Source organism: Serinus canaria, chromosome 10 (genome assembly GCF_022539315.1).
Source record: "Serinus canaria isolate serCan28SL12 chromosome 10, serCan2020, whole genome shotgun sequence".
Classification (NCBI taxonomy): Eukaryota; Metazoa; Chordata; class Aves; order Passeriformes; family Fringillidae; genus Serinus; species Serinus canaria.
Window position 1 is genome coordinate 10596358 of NC_066324.1, and position 19635 is coordinate 10615992.

The 19635-nt window shown below is 38.9% G+C and overlaps 1 protein-coding gene across 1 annotated transcript in view; it reads right to left on the reverse strand.

The window, feature by feature from the left end:
* GALK2 (galactokinase 2) overlaps positions 1-19635 on the reverse strand; it is a 46303-nt gene that overhangs the window by 4183 nt on the left and 22485 nt on the right. The window contains exons 6-9 of the mRNA XM_030228432.2: positions 18083-18181; positions 15219-15371; positions 10197-10407; positions 3090-3291 (exon numbers count right to left, since the gene is read on the reverse strand). Coding sequence (XP_030084292.2) covers positions 3090-3291; positions 10197-10407; positions 15219-15371; positions 18083-18181 — 665 coding nt within the window. The remainder of the gene's footprint in view (positions 1-3089; positions 3292-10196; positions 10408-15218; positions 15372-18082; positions 18182-19635) is intronic.

Here is a 19635-nt window from a genome sequence, read left to right on the forward strand (position 1 = left end):
AAGAATACAATAAAAAACCTAGATGAAATAATTTTAATATATAAATTTGAAATCATTCCATGTGAATGACACTCCACTGTGGTACTAACTCTGCCCATCATATACCATGGGCTCTTCTGCTGGTAAATCAGAAATCTGATGTAACATTGGCACACACATAACTTTTTTCCTTTACTATTTATATTTTTCTCCCTGGAACTGAAATGCTTCGATGAATTTTAATTTAATTTAGAAAAAATCCTTACTGCTGCTTTCCTTTTGGTGCTGTGGCTGTGCTCCTGCCTGCCAGCCAGTGTCTCCCTGCCTGAGCTGGCTGGAGCTGACTCCATGGAAGCACAGAGCTCAGCACAAAGAAGGAACACAATTTCCATTCCTGTGCTGAGCTTCCTGCTGCCAGAGGCTGTCACTGCCATGCTCACTGCTTTACTGGAACATGGCACAGGTAACTCTGTGTATAATGGAATGATGCACAGGTAACTCTGTGGTTACTGGAACGTGGCACAGGTAACTCCACAGTGCAGAGCACATCTGGCCAGGCTGCTTGTTGTCCCCTGCCCAGGGCAGGACAGTTTCCTTCCAGCTTTTCTGAGAACAGGCCCTGTCAGAATGGGTTCCTCAGGTCTGCCAGGTGCATTCGTTGGATGGCACTGACTGAGAGGCACAGTCTGGGCACTTACTGCACCTAAAGCAATGCAGATGTTAATTTAGGGCTCCTGCCCTGCTAATGGTGCCTCAGAACAGGCAGTGCCAATGCCTTACATGGGATCAAGACTTTGTTGCCTGAGATCTTTGATAATTCAGCTGGCCCTGGAGATGGTTCTCCCCTCTCAAACTCAGATCAGCAGTTCCCTTTGAGCAGCTGGGATAACTCTGGTGGAACTGCCCTGCTGAGTGACTGTCACAGCTTGTTGTATGATGTGGTCACTATGTGATACAATAAACTGAACACAGCCTGGGAGTTACGCCCTGGACTGGGTCCCAAGAGAAGAATCAAAACTTGTTCTGCTCAGTTGCTATCAGTCTGTCCAGTGGCTGTCAGGCTGCTTTGTGTTTTAGCACAAAAGAGCACGTGTATCCCACATGCAAAATAATCCGTCAATGTCCAGAAGTCTTCTGTTCAGTTTTTAGGTTTGTAGCTTTCTGCCTCTGAAAGACATTTTGACTTTTGCAGACATTCCATCTTGTCTGCAAAACAAATCAGACCCACCTAAATAATAATGTTTTGTACTCTATTGATTTACAAACCTGATAAATGGGTACTGCAACTTAAAAAATACGTGAGTGCAGAAGAAAAAAACATGGTAAATTGCATGCTTGTAAAATTCATATTTTCATTCTAAGCCAGACTAGTTTTTCAGTTAATTGAAAAAAAAAAAAAAAGCTGGTAGAGGTGGTAAGGTATTAATTACTTAATTTTTTAAACTTCAAATTGAAACAGTTTATTTTCTTCAAGACTGAAAAGACATAGAGAGAGGATGGGATATCTGCTTCTGAAAGACAGTGAAACAACATTTCTTGACCCAGGCCTGCAAACACTTGTGTCACCCCATATTTCCCTTCTGGAAGGGCAGTAATGCTCTGGCTTACGGCAGTTTCCTAAACTAGGCACACCCTCCTCCAAGGAGAAGAAGGAACAATCAGGGGCACAAGTTAGGAGGGTGGCATCACCAGGGAGCCATTATGGGACTGTGGGGAGCAGGTGGGACAGGTGGCTGGAGCAGAGGCAGGGATGGAGTAGACATTGGATAGCCCAGCTGGGCAACTGTTTATTTCCCCCAGCCACTGTTAAAATGACCACCAACCACTAAATTCCTTCTATAGGCACTGGATTTAGATGAAAGGTAGCATCAGGTGTCTGTCCTGTGAGTAAATATACCAGAAAAAGAGAAATAAGGAAGGACTGAAATGTGTCATTGTTTGATGCTGACCCTCTGGGAGGGATGAAATGCTGTGTAGGATGTGAGTACTAAGTGCTTTTTTTTACTTTGTGGATTAACACACGATTGTACCAGATCTCATCATCCCCTGTAGCTGAGCCATGGAAACAACAGCCTGATACCACAGAAACCTGTGTGTGGGAGAGGAGAAGGGACAAAATGGCACTCAGAGAATGTGCTTTGGAATTGAGATTGTTTCCTCACGACCAAACTGAGTTAGGAAGGGATCACAGCCAAAAGATTAATGCTGAGGCAGAGATGGGGACTTAATTATATGTGGAAAGCTCAGACAGCACAGAGAAAAACAGAGTGTCAACACCTGTAACAGCACACTTATTTCTTAAACGGTGAAATGCTGTCCAACCTATCTGGTACCCTGGACCAGATAGGTTGGACATTTCAATTATTTTTTAATTGAAAAAATGCAAATGGCATTTCACTACATTTCATTATAATTCCAAGACAACCTAAGATTGTAGAATAGCTCGTTTATGCCCTGGAACTCCTGTGGCAGCAGTACTGAATTGGTTAAGAAATGTGAAAAAGGTAGATTTAGATTAGCTATTGGAAAGAAATTCTTTCATATGAGAGTTGTGAGGCACTGGAATAGGTTGCCCAGAGAAACTATGGGTGACCCATCCCTGGACGTGTTCAAGGCCAGTTTGGATGGGGCTCTGAGCAGCCTGGTCTGGTGCAAGGTGTCCCTGCCCGTGGCAGGGGAGTTGGAACATGATGATCTTTAAGGTCCATTCTGACCCAAATCATTCTATGGTGCTATAATTCTGATAGACAGAGAATAAGTAGCAGTTCAGATATAACAAGTAAAATGATGTTTTAAGAAAACTACTTATGACTTCTTTTGCAACTTAAAAAAGAGTAGCCAACAGTCTAACGTAACACTTGTGACGATGAGTCAGTCCAAAGGCAAAATCTGTAATAAAGCCATAAACTGTAGCTTTCATCTGAAAGTATTACACAGATGTCAGCAGGGAAACAATTGACCGTGTAATGTCCCTGCAGGAGATTAATTTTGTAAGAAGAGACAAGAATACTTTCATTTTAAGATTGCAATAGCCAAGGATGTGATGTTTTCTCCTCAATTCGAACCGTATTCTCCACAGGCGATTACTCTTCCTTGTGGTCAGAACTTACAGGCAGATGTCGACCAGGCGGTCCAGTTCAGGACAGCTGCACTCGTACATCTCCCTGCAGCTGATATGGCTCTGCTTCATTAATTCTCCCAGCAGCTGGAGTGCATTGGCAGGTGCTTCGCTGCAAATCTTCTGGAATTCCAGCACTCTGGCAGCCTCACTGTACACATGCTTTGCACGCTGGTATAACTTAAAGGTGGAAACTACACAAAAAGAAAAACCGCATTATTGTTTGCTACAAAAGCAACATACAAAAACATAACAGAATTGGGGTGTTTTAGCAATTTATCATTTATATGAGACTCTCTAGGCCGAACGTCTTCTGCAAAAGTTCTCCTACATCTTCTTTAAAAGCCCTAATAAAACATAATGTTTAGAGGTTATCAAAATGCAATGTGCACATCTTTTTTCATTTTGACATCTTCATGCACATGCTCTGGTTGTTTCCTGTGCCACTGAACAGGCTCAGTCTCTCCTCTTACTTTGCAGAGGCAAGGCAGAAGCTTAAGGGTTGGCAGTGACAACATTAGAGCATTAATCTAAAGCTTTCAAGTTTTCAAATAGCAGCAGAACACCTGGAGGGTCCCCAGTGCCCTGCAGGCAGCTGTCAGCCAGCACCTGCTGGCCCAGGGCCTTGTGTGTGGCTGCTCCAGGCCAAATCTGCAGCAATTATGGAACTGTGCAGATGGACCTTTGCTTGGAAAAATACAACCACCAAACCACAAAAAACACCACCCAATTTTTTCTTTTTTTTTTTCTTTTCTCAACAATGCACACTCACTGTGACTGTAGTTAATACTGGATTAAAGGTAGAGTGAAGAGAAAATTTACCTTCACTTTGGTTTTCAGGGTTTATTTTTGGTACAGGTTATTTACCCATGTGTTAGTGCTGCCTCCTTGGATGTGAAGAGATGCCAAGCCCAGATAGGTTAGTACTGACCTACTAAGGTCAAAGACTAGTGCAAGGATTTTGGCTAAATTTTTTCTGTTGTGCCATAAAAAAGCAGTTCTGCTGGGAAGGGTCAGGGGGGTGTACAAACCTGTGTGGTCATCAGCATAGAGACCTCCACCAAGCCTAAATAATGAGGCATAAAAAGGAAGGAGATGGCTGTGGTTAAAGACACCACAAGCCACCCATATTTACAGGAAGGTTTGGTTTGCAACTAATAGCTGAGAATTGATCTGCTGTTCCCAAGCTTGTGCTGTAGTTCATTGTTTTCCTTTCCCAATATAGTTCTGTTTGCTTTAATACCATGGCTACTATTTAGGAAGTATTGTTCACCAGAAGCATGCATGACATAATTTAATTTATGACTAAATTACTTTGTGTGAGCTGTTTGGGTGGTAATTATTAATGGAATTTAACCTCTATATGGAGCACCTACTGCACTGTTTCCTTATTTTAGCACAGCAAAGCCTTGCTAGAGCACTTCAGAACATCCTTCTTTTTTTTCTACACGTAAATTCTCCGTTAGAGCGAAATTTCTCTCTCAGTTCAACTACTGGTCTCTCTTGCTTTATGGCTGATAAAACACTCAGATAGAGGTTAAAGGAGAAGCAAGACCAACCCTGTATTTAAAATAGAATTTGCTGTCTGACCTAGTCCCACAGAGTTCCTACTTAGCTGTTCTGTGGAGACTGCCAAGTTCTGGAACCACTTCTGACACTTTCAGTAATCTAGATTTGCAAATACATGTAGAAATCTTCCTTGAAAGACTGGAAATAAAATTAGGTCCAGTATGAAGTTTCTTGTGTTGTACACTCCAGGCAGCACTCCTTACAGACTAAAACTTCATCAGCACCTCTATAATGCCTTTTTTTTTTCTCCAGAGTATTTCACAACTGTAAATGCTGAAAATAGTGCTGAGACACAACTAGTTTAAAATGAGACAGAAACATTTAACATAGCAATGTTCTGCTACTGCTGATATTGCTTCTATTTATTTTGTAATTCAATACAGCCTGCTACTGAGAAACCCTGTGCTGTTTGTCTTGTGAACAGGCCTTCTGAAAGCATTTCAGACTAGGACAGAAATGAGAAAATTGAGTGCCCCCAGAACCATGGACTTGAGAGTATCACACAGGAAGAGCATATTTTACTTTCTGATTTTGTTGCTGCTGGAGTTAGTTGCACTGTGTTTTGCAAAGTGGTGCCTCTATTTTTGAACACTGAAGAAAGGCAGCTTGGCCTATTTTTAAGGATGGTTTCTCTTTAAATATTCTTTTCTTATGAGGCATTGTTTTAGAGCAAGGAGATTTCTAAATGTGCATTCGTTTAGGGAATATCTAAAGTTGCGTGAGAGATTGCCATAGCTCACACTCTCTTGTAAATCACCATCGAACAGTAGTAACCCAAAGAATGAACTGAAAACATGTCTGGTTTCAATTGTCAGGCCACAGACTTGCCAAAGGCTGTGATTGATTCGGAGACCACCCTTTGGTAGAGCAATGCTCTACTGGCCAGATTACCTTAAAGTCTCTGGGGTTCTGTTGTGCTCGTCATGTTAGGAATTGGCAACCACAATGGGCTCTTGGCTCTGGCTGCCAGCCAGGGGACCTGAGCTGTGTCCTGGGCAGTGCTGGCTCTGGGAGAGCCTCTCAGTGGAGGGGGAAATTTGCTACCTTGACACGCTGGCTGGGAACACGCTGCTTCCAGGCAGCAGAGAGTGGCTGTGTGTTATTTGCAGACTCCTTTGCGGACATGTACCAAATGAGTACTTGTTAAAGGCTGGGATCCTGGCATTAGCTATTGGTCTGTTATAGACAGCATTTTATTTCCAAAAAATTATGTTTGTGTTTAAAAATTTTTGTTATAGCTTGCTTTTCTTCTCAGGCAGTTTTCTTTTCAGGCAAAATTATCTTCAGGATAGCAAACAGCTCAGTACTCTCTAAGCCTTATTCTAAAATAATGAAATGATTCACGCTTTTTCAGCTTTCAACACCAATTGCCTCTGATAATACAGAAAACTTCTTCTATCTCTTCTGTTTGGATGGGCAGTCCAAACAAACCCTCTCTACCTAACTGAAGACAGAGTACAGATTATATTTCTAAAAGTCACATCTATATTGGAATCTGTTTGCTACATCACAGCTTGTATATTGGCTCCACTGATTTCCTAAGCCATACTCACTGATTTCCTAAGCCAGTCACAGTCAAAAGAAACAAAACCAGAGGGCCCACACCTGATTAGTTTATATCTGAGCCAAAGCTGGAGTGCTCTGAAAGAGGAAAAACTGAAGCCCTCAAAGAAACCCTTGCAGGATTGCACAGAACTAGGTTATATGGTCTCACCTTCTGTGGTGCTCAAAGGAGAGCATAAAAAGCAGAGTTAGGGAACAAATGTCAGATTCTTAAAAGCATGTGGATCCTTAGGGCTATTATAGGATATAGGGATACTATAAAGTGTGGAATTAAGTAATTAATTGACCAAATATGTAAATATGCTTTACTAATCCACTCAACTATAATAAAGGCCTGGTTTATCCCACTTCAACTTCCAAGTTCTCTGAGCTTTGCTCCTGCAGAGGATTTCTGTCAGGTCACCCATGAACAGGTAAATTCAGTTCACTTACAAACCACCAATTGCCCTTGAAAGAATGGTGCCATTTTCCAGGGCACTAATAGATAGCACTGCAGCAAGAACCTTCCAAGTTGCTGTGACCCAGCAGACTAATGTTAATGAAAGCTTGTCCAAAATCCATATAAAATCCCTTAACAGAAAAAAATCTGAGCTATTAAACCCAAATAATTGTGGGTTAACTAAATATAACAGAAATGTTTACTGTGGATTTTGAACTGGATGGTCATATTTTTAATTTTAGCTTTACAAAAATTGTGCAAACCTGTCCAGTCCATTTAAAGGAATTTTTTTTTTCTGTATAAGTAAATGTTGTGGCTTCTCAGCAACTCCTGTTATTTGTTACAACTTCAACTTCAGCAGATTCCTTTCTTTAGAGGCTTCCTGTACAATTCTATCTGACCTTTAGCTAAAGACCAACCTCTGCAGGCTATATATTTTTTTTCTAGTTGCTTTGGCAGCTTCTAAAGATACATTTCACTGGAGATTAATGAGCTACACATGGCTGATGGGTCTGTCAGAAATTTACAACCGGAAAAACTCATGGACACGCAGTTGTGTAGGGGACAGTTTCTAGCACCATTACTCACGTGGAATTGTACCCTTCTCTGTTAGGCATCCTGCTGATTGAACATGATGAGGGTGAAGGTTTCTGGCTCATAATGTATATAAGAAAATGCTGCCAGATGGCTTTAATTTGAGCCAGATTGTGAACCCCCTACTTGAAGTGGGGAACAGTTACTCTACTGGGACTGCTCAAGTAACTGTTTGCAATCCAGCTTTCTGAAAATAAACCAGGGGACGAGTCATCACTGGATTCGGTGACACATTTAGCAGACACCTGTTTTGAGATTATGATAACTACTGGTTTAAAGTGATTTTTCCTCCAGAGGAATGATGGCTTTACAAGGCTTTTGCCATTAACCTGGACTATTCAATGCCTGTGCCTAACCTGTGACACACCCCAAAAGCCCCCATCCTCCAGGTATGGGATCTGCCTGAAGCAGCCACATCTCTGTTTCTGTGGTATATCCCAAAATTTCTCCATGACATGGATCAGGGCAAGGCTGAACTAGGCACCTGGACCCTTAGACTGGAAAGGGCTCTGAAGCCTGTCAGTGTGGAGGTGTAACTTCTCGTGCAGGACATCTGATGCACAGAGAGAGCTTTTTGTACCCCAGAGCTGCCTGAAATTACACTCGAGACCCCCTCACCTACACCCATCAGTGCAGGGAGTGTGGATGGAAACAGTCCCTGCACTCAGATCACCACGAACCCCCATGAACGGCTGTTCAAGCACCAGTGGAATTTGCAGCACAGATTTAGAATTCTCTTTCCAGGGGACAAATAGGAGTTAAAAGTCAAATCCACACAGCAAATGGATGCCTACTCCTCCCATGGTGTTTTCATTCTCTGGTTTAAATGTCAGAATTAGATTAATTTTTTTTTATATGAAGAGGAAAAATGGGTTTTAAGAATACCTCATTTAAGAAGAAAAAACATTTCATGGTCAAAGGAATACAATGTTTCACAGGAGAATATCCTTTTGTGGCGAAGCTTATAAATGCTTGATGTCCCACATTCACCACACAGTATGTGTTCTGTGAAGCAGTCGAGTCCAAGCCAAAATTATGGCACAGTGCACCTTAGAAAGTAATAAATATTATTTTTCTAGAGATGTTCAGAAGCCACAAGTGCAATCCATGTGTAAACATTTGCAAGGGAGCTTTAAACTCAGGATTCTGAGTTGACCAAGGAACAACGGCAGGAAGTTTAGAGAGGCTTTATACACCATCTGTACTTCTCCAAAAATGGGGAACGAATGGGCTGTACAGTAGGGAACTGCAGAAATCCTTGAATGCTTGCTGTAAAAGGGATGCAGAGTTGTTGTGGGCTTCCAAACCTAGCCTGGGACTTGACCAAAGCCAGTCCATAGAATGTTATTTTGAAATGTGGAGTTTTTATCTGGTCACCCTTACATACTGATAAAACTTTATTTAAGTATACAGTACTGTCACTGGAGGAGTAGAGGAGGGGAAGCTGGACTGAAGGCTAATTTAGTATGTACAGAGCACTTTTAGATCTTTAAACATGAGACAGAACAGTATTTGTAACGATTCCTGGGCATGAAAAGATCCCTAAATGTTATTTTTCATGGTGAACAAAGAAATTCAATGACACTCTGAAATCCTCTGAAGAGGTTACTTATTTGACAGTAGTATTTGAGAGTATTCTCTCACATGAAAAAGCCAGGCATTTTCATTAAAATGGAGTGGGAAAGTATAGAGGAAGTATGAAAAATGTTTTCTTCAAACAGCCTCTGGTGTTCCAAAGCCAACATAATGCATAATCTGTATAGTGTGTAACAAACCCAGCAGATTTAGATTCTATGTCTGTCTTGTTTCTTCTGCATGTTTTACAGAAATCTGTTACTTAATTTTATATTGTACATGCAAAAAGACTTTCAGCATAATCCTTTTTAATTGGTCTTATCAAATGAAATCACAGTCATGCAAGGTTAAGAGATTCTGTTCAGCAAACATCTGCAAATGGTATTCAGAGCTACAGTATAAAATTTCCTTTGAGTTTCTTCTATGGCTTTTATGTCTAAATTTTTCACCTAGACTTTGTTTTTTTTAAAAAAAAAATCAAGATAACCTGTATAAGCAACTCAATTTTGCAGAACTGTAGACTTTTGTTTTATAATCAGGTATAAGGAGTATAAACATCTGTAAGTTAACAGTCTTGCATTGCTTCATGAAATGGGGAGTGCAGGGACAGTGTAAGAGTTACAACCTTGCAGTTTCCCAGGAAAATGCCGCAGAGTGCAGGTACATGGTTCATATATTCCTCATGTGCAGACAGTCCAAAGTTATCAAAACTCTTTCTACGGAGATAAAGAGCTGGCTTAAGATATCTTATTCCATCCTGGTATCTTCTGGCAGTGTAATTAGATAGTAAGATAGTCTCATACTGTCTAATACCACTGGGGAGCAAGTCTCAGTCTTTCCTGAGAAAGTTTCTGTCACTATTACTATTTCTTTTTCTTCTAGGAAGATGTTGGTGGAGATGAACAACTTACTTATCTGAAGTGTTTCCCATGTAGCATTGTTTAGGATTATACCACACTGTCATGAGCATTGTCACACATGAAATGAATCCTGGATTCATTTCAGTGACTGGATTTCATTTCCTGGATTCATTCAGTGACTGTTTTAGGAAGTGATCGTGTATTTATCAGTTAAGAACAGAAGCACAAGCCCATCTATGCTGGTCTTGAGCACCAGTTAAGTGATCTGCTATTTTCATCATTTTAGAAACAGTTCAATCAAAATCAAAGTTTGCTCTATTTTAAGTTAAAAATTTAGAATGAAAGCATCAATTATGATGGTATCAATTCTTTCACTTCTCAACCAAGATTCCAGCCAAGTATTTTGGCAAGACTTCCATTTGAACTACTTATTAATGCATAAAACTTTTATATAATACAAACATTGTACAGTAAACCCCACCATTTCATATATGCTCACCATCTTGCATGTTTTGACTAAGGATCTGAGAGTGGAGCTCCTCCAGGCTAATTCCCAGGCATTTACAAATTTCCTCTGCGCTGTAAGGCTCAGGATGTAATACCTCCTCGACAATGGTCAGCATTTCCTCTAGGCTAACTCCTAGCTTGATTTGCACATCATGGAGTCTCAACATTTTTCTCCACTCCAAGCCTTTTGACTTTGAGAGAAGCTAAAATTTAAAAAAAAAAAAAGAAAACAGAAGATATAGTGCTTTCTTGTTTAAATCTTTCAGTTGTCCGTAAGTATCTTTAAGGCCCATTTTCTCTTTTCACTTCTTAATTGAGAACCATCAGAACCTACTTTCTATCAGTACAAAGCAGTCAATACTTATATTTATTATTAAAGGTCTGTGGATGACAGGTATTCTTCCCTCAAATCAGATACTGTCTGTAAAAGCCCTACTGACATTACATGTGTGAAATCAGATCAGTGATTTATCCTCTTCCATGGACTTTGTTACTTCAAACACTTACTAACCTTTTGCAATCCCATCTGGACAACTGTTTATATAAGTGCTATGATGTTGTAACACTAGAAGTCCTTAAAAGGTTTATTTCCATACTATTAGTATTTGCTCTAACATTTCAGTTTGACATTTCCAATTCACTCCTGGAATTTTCTGATGAACATTTGAGGTTGTCATTACAACCTTTTCTTATAATAGCCTTAAAAATATGAAAGTGGTCATAAGATTTGTGGGGACAATAACCATAACCTTTCTCAATCTCTGGAGTTTCAAGTAAAATTTAACTACTTTCTTTAACATCCAATTTAAAGGAACTTTTGAGCCAGGAATGGTACAATGTTGGTCTGAATCTGTTCCATTCCTACATGGTTGCTGTGATATTTATTAGTTATAGATGGATCTTTCCCCACTCCTGGCAATGATACCATGCTTTGTGTATCTTTGTGATGTTTTGGCAGTTGACAGTCATTACTACAACACACCAGAATCCTGAAAGCCAGAATGTCCAACAGGCTTTTCTCTGGAAGGCTGAAATATGTGTTGATGCTCCCATGTGTCCAATGAAAATGTTAAAGCAGCATTCCTCATAAGGTGAAATATTTTGACGTTATGAATTATAGAAGAATAGTCGATGGTCATTGACCTAGCACCTGTAATTTCAACAGATTACAAAGTAAAACAAAGATTAACAGGTACAGCAATGTCATTTTACTGTGTTCACAGGCACATAGTGTATGTCCAGTGCTGCACCATTTCAATTGAGTTTAAAACTTCCAAATCAAGCTGTATGTCTGGAAGGAGTTTAAAGCAGTACAGAAAGACCAGGGAATTAAATCCTTTTTCTATAAAAATCAGCATTCAAATCTTTTATGAACAAGGCCAAGATTTCACCCAGTGTGTTTTATTCTTTTCAATAAGCACCAGTTCAGAATGAGATTGGTTTGAAATAATTTAACTTGATACATATCTGAAAAGTATTTGCTTTGTTTTGTGCCAAGTTACAGCATGAAATTTAAGCAGATCTGCTGCCCAGCTATCTGGTGTAGATTCTTGCTCTCCCCCAACAGTGCTTTTTTTTGCAGGGGCTCTTCCAGTTTCGCTTTATTGCAGTATCTAAAAATTAACTACTTTTGGTGCCATCTAGTGACTTGCTGAGATTTATGTGAGGCTTAGCAGAGCAAAACAAACAAAATCCTAATCAGATAACTTTGTTGGCATTTAAAATACAATTTTACATGTTCAGTGGTAGAGAAAGAAGCAGAACTGTTTAGTGCCTAATGCAGAAATCAGCATGAGACAATTTTTTCTGTAAAAGACTGGTTAAGTCACTTCTGGCCTCCTTTTTAAAGGCTCTGGATACCTAGAACTCTACAGCCTTTATGTAATTTGTATTTTAGCTTACTTACTGATAAGTTAGGAAAAAAATTACTGCTTCATTTTAATTAAATATGTTGTATGCTGGTGCATACACTCTTCTTCGAATGAATGGAAATTATTTTCCTCATGCTTTAATCCCAATATTCAGCATCCCCTGGACTTTACTATGAAAAGTTAAACCGAATTTACAAACAATAATATTCTATAAGACAACAAAATTTTTTCTGCTTTCTTTTTAAATAAATAATCCCTTGCAGAAATATGCCATTGCATATGCAATGCACATGCATTGTCACATCTGTTCCCATTTCTTCAAGGGAGATGCTGTATTTCAAGCAAGCTAGCTATACTGAGGTTTTATAGGTCAAATGTTCCAAATGGAAACTGACCCTGTTGGGCCAGTGGGCATGGCTTTGCTGAAAGGTCTGTCCTGCTTATAGCAAAGTTTTGATTCTAACAGCACTGGGAAAAACATTATGGGCAAACAGAAATGGTTTTTGAAAATAGTCTAGCTGCAGCAGCTCAAATTGTAATGGACATGGAACAGAGCTGGGAAAAAAAACATCCCATCTCTTTAATGTACAAAAACTAATCCAAATGGTTCTCCCACAGTTGGATATTTTCTTGATGATCTCTGACTAGATTGATTAAAGATATGGACATCAAGCAGCTCTTAACTGCCAGGATATAGAATCTTTGGGCTTTATTGTTCATTATTGTTCAACACAGGCACACTGGAAAACTGTAAGTAACTGAGAGGAAAACATACTTGGTAAATATAAATACAAGAAAGTCTGACTAAGAGTAAGTCCAGGAATACTTTTATAGCAGCATCGCTTCCTTACACATAACATTTCTCTAATGCCATCTGAGCAGTGTGCCCAGGAGCTGATGGTGGCTCTGCAGCTGCAGACACTGCTGGCCCCACACCACACTGAGGGTGAAGCAGGGAGAGCAGCGTCCCCAGCCCCGCTCTCGCCAGCCGGGGGGAGCTCGGAGCAGTGAGGGACAGGAAATGTCTTTAAACTGGAAACTCACTGTGACAGAGTGTAAGAGAGCACCCAGAGGCTGCTACAAGAACAGAGAAAGGGAAAGAGAAAGGCAAAAGAATGATTCTCTAGAGGGAAGGGAAGGAAGCAATCTAAGAAAGATAATTTACCATGATGATCAAGAACTCACTTGCTGTAGGACAGACTGATAGCAAAATGTTCTACACTAATGCGAGCAGGGATACATTGTGTTGGCATCTTTACCTATGCAGTAAAGCAGTATGAAATTCTAGAATTACCTAAAGCAGAAAAGGGGGGGAAAAGCCTATCCTAAGGCACTTACAATGAGAATTTCTTTTAAAGCATTATTGCAAGGCCCAGCATGTTAGTTCATAGTTCCATTAACTTAATGGTGCTTAAAAGACTTCCCTGTTTTCACTTAGATACCTGCCCTCCTTCACCCCACTGTGACCTCTTCCTAAAGACAGTCTTTTCCTGGCTCAATGTATCTTTATAGTGTGTGCAGCTTTCCATCTGGGTAGCATATGTTTAAAAACAGACAGGTGTATGTTGTTAGTCTCCTTACAATCAAGCATCTGCTAAAAGTACATTTTTAGAGATTGCATCATAGCTAACAGGAATGTAAAAGAAAAGATGTTTCCTTAGTACCTCTTCAGTATACTGTACAGGACTAATAATTTAAAGCAATTTAGAAAACTGTGATTCAATTCACAAAGTCTGGTAGATGGAACAATAACTTCAAAAGCTCTCACAGCTTAATGCACTCGTTGTAGCGTGCCTTTTAGAATAGATTATCTGTGAAGGCTCTCTATTCCTAGGGCAAAAAAAATGAATTTACAAAAGAAGCTCCACTTAAAAACAGATATTTTGTCCATTACCAATTCCAAATTAGAGATTGTTCAGTTATAACAGAACTAACAAATAGACAGGTCCTTATCTTCATTTTCTTAATGGCTTAAAAATCTTCTTATTAACTTCAGTGACAACAGCTTTAACTGTGGTCATTGGTGCTATTTGTTTTACCATGTCTTAGATACAACTGAAATGCAACTATTCCTTTGATACTTGAGTTTAAAGCCCATTTAAAAAGTCATCTGAAGTCTAGCTTCCCTCCTCAAAAAAATCTCAGCACATTATTTTATAATACATTTTGTGTCTGATCAGATCTTCAACTACTTTTAGCACTAACTAAAACTTGTAAAAGATTATTTTTAATGGAATAATGATGCCAACAAATGTTCAAAGTGCATTTGAATATGTTAGTCTAATGTTCTGTAGCAAGGAATTCCACACTGCATTTTTCAAAGCTTTCTTCTAGACTTTGTGACCCACATTCTCTTCTTGCCAGAGCATCCTATGTTGGGTACAACTGCAGTGAATCTTTAAGCTTACTCCTCATTTACTCTTACCAAAGAAAAATGTACTGTCTTCCCATAAAGCACTCAAATCAAATCCTTCATCTACATACTCCTAAACATACAAAATCCAGAATTAATACAGAACTTAGATTTCCCCTGTTCAGTTTTCATACATTGTGTAGATAATTTCAAGCTGTAAACTGGCAGTACACCCTAAATGTTGGGGTTTCATTCAAGCCTGTTTTTAAACTTTACGCTGAAATACATGCTGCTATTCAGCATTTCTAATATTACTTCCACTACTAGCTTCAACTACTAGCTTGGATGCTCTCTAAATCCTAGAAAATACACATCTATTGCCATATATACATATAAACATGTGACCATACTAGTTGCTTTCCATTATTTGTCATTATTCAGCTTATTCAGCTTTAATTAGAAACAGTCTATCTTATTAACAGGGAATACTGGGAATATTTTTTTCTGAAAAATAGATTTATTTCCTCCACTGAAATATAATAAAAATAAATTTAATAGAACTAAATCACATAACCTTCTATATAAGTCCTTATATAGAAGGACTACTGAGCACTTCCATTAAGCTCAGCAGGAGTTCTGTTTCTGCATATGGAAGTGTCTGGTTCTGGAAAAAAAAATTATACTAAGAGTAGCACCTAGCCAGGTGTTAAAGACACAAGTGGTCAGATGTGGAAAAAAGCACATATTTAGATGAAGGTTTCATTAGAGTTTGACATAAGCCATGTGTTACCTTTGTAGCCAGCCGACACTCCATTACCCTAATATTGTAATGAGAAGTTGCTGCTTTATTCATTTCAACACAACTGTTAGCAATAACAAACGTTGCTCCACTTGGAAGTCTAACATCAGTTGCCCTCAGTGGACTGAACTCTATCAACTTGGCCTATTGAAAGAAAAATTAATGGTTAGTTTTAATTTACTACTAGCTAACAGTGCACTTAGTTCTCTAAATCAAATGCAAATTTGCATGTTTTTTCTCTTGAAAATCCAGGCACAGTTAAGGAAAGAAAACTGACATGAAACGGCAAGAAAAGAGATTTAACCTCATTGGTCAAGTTACACATACACTTCAAACCCTTCCCTGTAGCTGGATTTTAAAATGTTTCCATTAAGTCTTTGGGTTTTTTCAGCATTTTACAGAACCCCACCCAACCTATTTTTCTTGCCTGTTTAAGACAACAGTTTCACTTTGATCTGCAGAGAAGTACCAGGCCTGGCTGAAGCTAATGTGCATGCCACTAGAAACGAGGAGCTTTGCATTCCCTGCCCCTTCATCAATGTCCATCTCCCACTCAGTCTTCTCGTTTTGCACTACAGCAAGATTAGTACACTGAGGTACAGTAGGGGACCAACGTTTTCAGACTGATTTGAGGCAGTGATCATGGTTCATACAGACAATGAAACCAAGAAACTAAAACTATGTGTAAGAATGTAGTTACTGTTTCCTCTTTTCTGACATAAGAGACTGCCTTGCCTCACACATGCTTACACAAGCTGTGTAAGATGTTCCCAGCATTTGGGACCTTTTCATGGAATAAGTTAGGCATCCATTAATTAAATAATTTAGGATGTAATGTAATCAAGAGATTAAATTCACATCTGGTTTTTCACTGGGTTAAGTTGTAAATCATGTGCCCTGTTTTGGCTTCTTAGAATAGACTGTAACTGTGCAAGCAGGGACATCTTACTGGTTTTGGCATTGTTCACCCCCAGAGAGTCCCCTGAGCAGCTAGAGTGCTAAATAAACAATGACAAATCTGCTTGTACATTATGTACAGCATATGTGTTACTCCCTGCCATTGAGATTCTGGACCCCATCACAGAATTCCTATCAAGACTTGCTTACATTTAAATATACCCTTTAAGATCTGCTACATTAGACCAGAATGTACCACTAAGCTGGTCTAGTGTCCTGATTCTGACAGTAGCCATAAATGGCTGTTTAGAGGGAATATAAAGATAGAACATATACAAAGCAATCTTTTCTAGGGGTATGTTTTTCCAAATTCCCATAAACAAAGATTACAATGGTTATACTTACACTGGAAGAAACATCTATTAAATTAGATAGCTACATATAGTTTAACACTCTCTCAGTGAATCCACAGAGGTCTTTTGAATCCTTTTAAAACTTCTGCCTTCCACAATATATGGTATTTCTCAATTTAACAATGAATGTTTTGGAAAAAAACCCAAACTTCCTTGTTTGGTTTTTTTTTTTCAAGCTGCTTGCTAATGTCATTGTGTTTCTATTAGTTCTTCAGTTATGAAAAACATTGAATCCTCCATTTACCTTCTCTTTCCATGCTTAGGGAATTTGCAAACTTCAAAGTATCACCCTCAAAGCTACTTCTTTTCCAAGATGAAAAGTTTTAAATTGTTCAGTCAATGCTCATATTTAAAATAATAGCTTTGATAAACCTCAGTGTCCTTTACTGTACTTTTTTTTAAGATGGGAGGCTAAAGCTGCATTCAGCTGCAAGTACACTGAAGCAAGGATATTCTTCTGCTTTGTTCACAATTCTTTTCTCATCTGTTCTAACTTTTTCTTTGTCTTTTTGGTCGCCACTGCTATATATCAGAAAAGCTTCCACTTATATAATCATCTCTGTATATGGTAGGAAAATATGCTGCTTCCTTCTTTCTTTATTCATGTCACTGTGGTTTACTACTAACAGTAAAAACATGAAGGTAAGGTGTAGAGTAGGTACAGGTGATGTGAAATTGAAAATACATGTGTCTCATGATGGCATTAAATGTTTGGTGTAATTCTAGGAAATAGGTTTTTTTCTGTGTAAGCCCATCCAAGACATGTCATTAGTAACAAAAGCTGTAGAGATATGAAGCCACAATCATAAGGAAAGTAAAGGTTGTTATGAAACATTACATTAGTTCCAATAAAAGTATTTTGACAGGTCTGAGGTTTGAACAGTTGCAGTCCTGTGCACCTTCTGGGACAGCAGATGAACCTTGCTGTAAATTTCACTGCAAGCACTCATGCATAACTTGGCAGGTCCTGTATATCACAGCTAGTTCACCTTCTGTCACCACGTTTAAGACTGCTAAATGCCTTCTACATCAAAATCCAGCCACAGAATTGTCTGGAATTAGCAAAACTGGTGGAAAAAAAAGTCTCCATTGTCTTTGCAACTGAACCTGGCAAAACTTCCTAGAACTGTTTGGTTATAAGAAGTTTCAAGAAAGCATTTTTGTAATAATTATCCCATTTGCACTGAATACAAGGCATGCCGACCATTCAGATTTCATTATATGGGAAACATTCTAAGTTCAGCATGAATTAGCCAAATAGTGGAACCTGGTGCTCTTCTAGAGTACATCTTTCCCCCACATCTTTCCCTTCCTCCTTGCCATTTCTGATTTTCCTCATCATATCCATTCAAACTTGTCATACACGATTGTACCCACGTTTGTAAGTTTAATTCCTGATTCATTTGTATACCAATGGTGTTTATACTGCTTATGAGGGTATTCCAGTTTCTAGTTTTGTCTTTCTTCTAGATATTAATGAAGGTATTTTTTTGCTTACATAAATTAATATTACATTGTTAGTTTAGATTACAAAGGTACACATACAGTTCCTTCTTCTGCCAGAAAAGAGATTGACTGGTCCATTCCTCCACCTTCTGTGCCAATGTAACGTTCGCTCTTTGTGCAAATTTCTGCAAGTTCCACCTGGAAAATATTAACATGTGAACCTTCAGCCACAGTTAAGGATGATAGTTTTGTTCTGTTTATATATTAATTAGTGAGAAAACAAAGGAAACAATGTCAAGAGTTCCAAAACTATTATCTCTTACAAGTCAAATAACATAAGCTGCTATCAACCAGGATGCCACATGGCCCCCTTTTCCCTTTTGTTCTGAAGTGAAAAAGAATCAACTACTCAGCCTGCAGAGGACCCATCATAACCAAATTCTTTTCAGAGTATCAGCTTGTTTAGACACTTAACTCTCCTAGCTGTCCTCCTCCCACCTTCCTCGTGCACTTCAAATCCTTCCATCCCAATAGCCAATGATTTGTTGATTTAATTAGATGAATCCATCTACATGTGAATCTCAGCTTAGCAAAAAATTGCAAGTTATTATTCCATGTTGTTTTAATGTACTGATTCCATAATCAGAAATTACTCCAAAACTGTTTCTCACTGCAGATATTCAAGTCAGTGATGCTTGTTGTGTCTCCTTGAGACACTGTACTCTGCTTATCTGAACTAATTTACAACTATATGTGATGTGCATTCCTTTGTGACATTTTAGGCATATCTTTGTGTATTCTAATACCTGCAGGTCAGAGGATACTATGGAGAGTGGAATATCAATGTCATAACTGTCAAAAATAATAATTAACAGTAAAGTTTTCAGCTGTTGGGCTAAGTCAAAACAAAACACAAGAGAAACTTTGGAAAATGGTCAAAGAACACAGAGTAGTCAAAAAGAAGTGGATTAAGAGGAAAGTATTTGTGTCCACCTGTTATGACCCCTACCAATTGTTTTTCTAAGCACAAGGTAACCACAAAGAAGATGGGAAAAGAAGTTCAGAAAAGCCACAGGCCAGATTCAGATTCCACAGTAAGGATGCAGCATTACAGGACTGAAAAAAGCTAAGCAGCAAGACAGGGACACTAGCCAGCACACAGCTGTAAAAGGCAGCAGATAGAGGCAGTAAATCAAAATGCTGAGAGAGGTATGTGCAGGGTGCCTGCCTGCTTGCTTGCTCAAGTCCTCTAATGGCCCCACTGACACAGCTGTAAAATTGGTGCTTAGATGAATGTAATCAGGCTGAACTCTTTGCAAATGCACTAACAACCAATTTACTCAGCTCGCAGTACAGTTATGGACAATAAGCCTTAGGCTGATAAGCAGAAGTTATCAAAAAAAACATTAACAAAGTTACTCTAAAACTATGCAGAGGGATGTCTTTGACTCAAATATGGTAAACGACAAGAAAAAGACCATTAACGAGAGAACACTGAAAGTACAATCAGCAAAAATACTCTCCTTTTTGGCACTGCCTTTCCTTTGTGTATTTTAAAGATGAGCTGAAACAATGTTTCTTTAATTTTTCTTGAGAAACTATAGAAACTTTGAAACTATAGAAACTATGGAAACATTGTGGCACACTTTCTT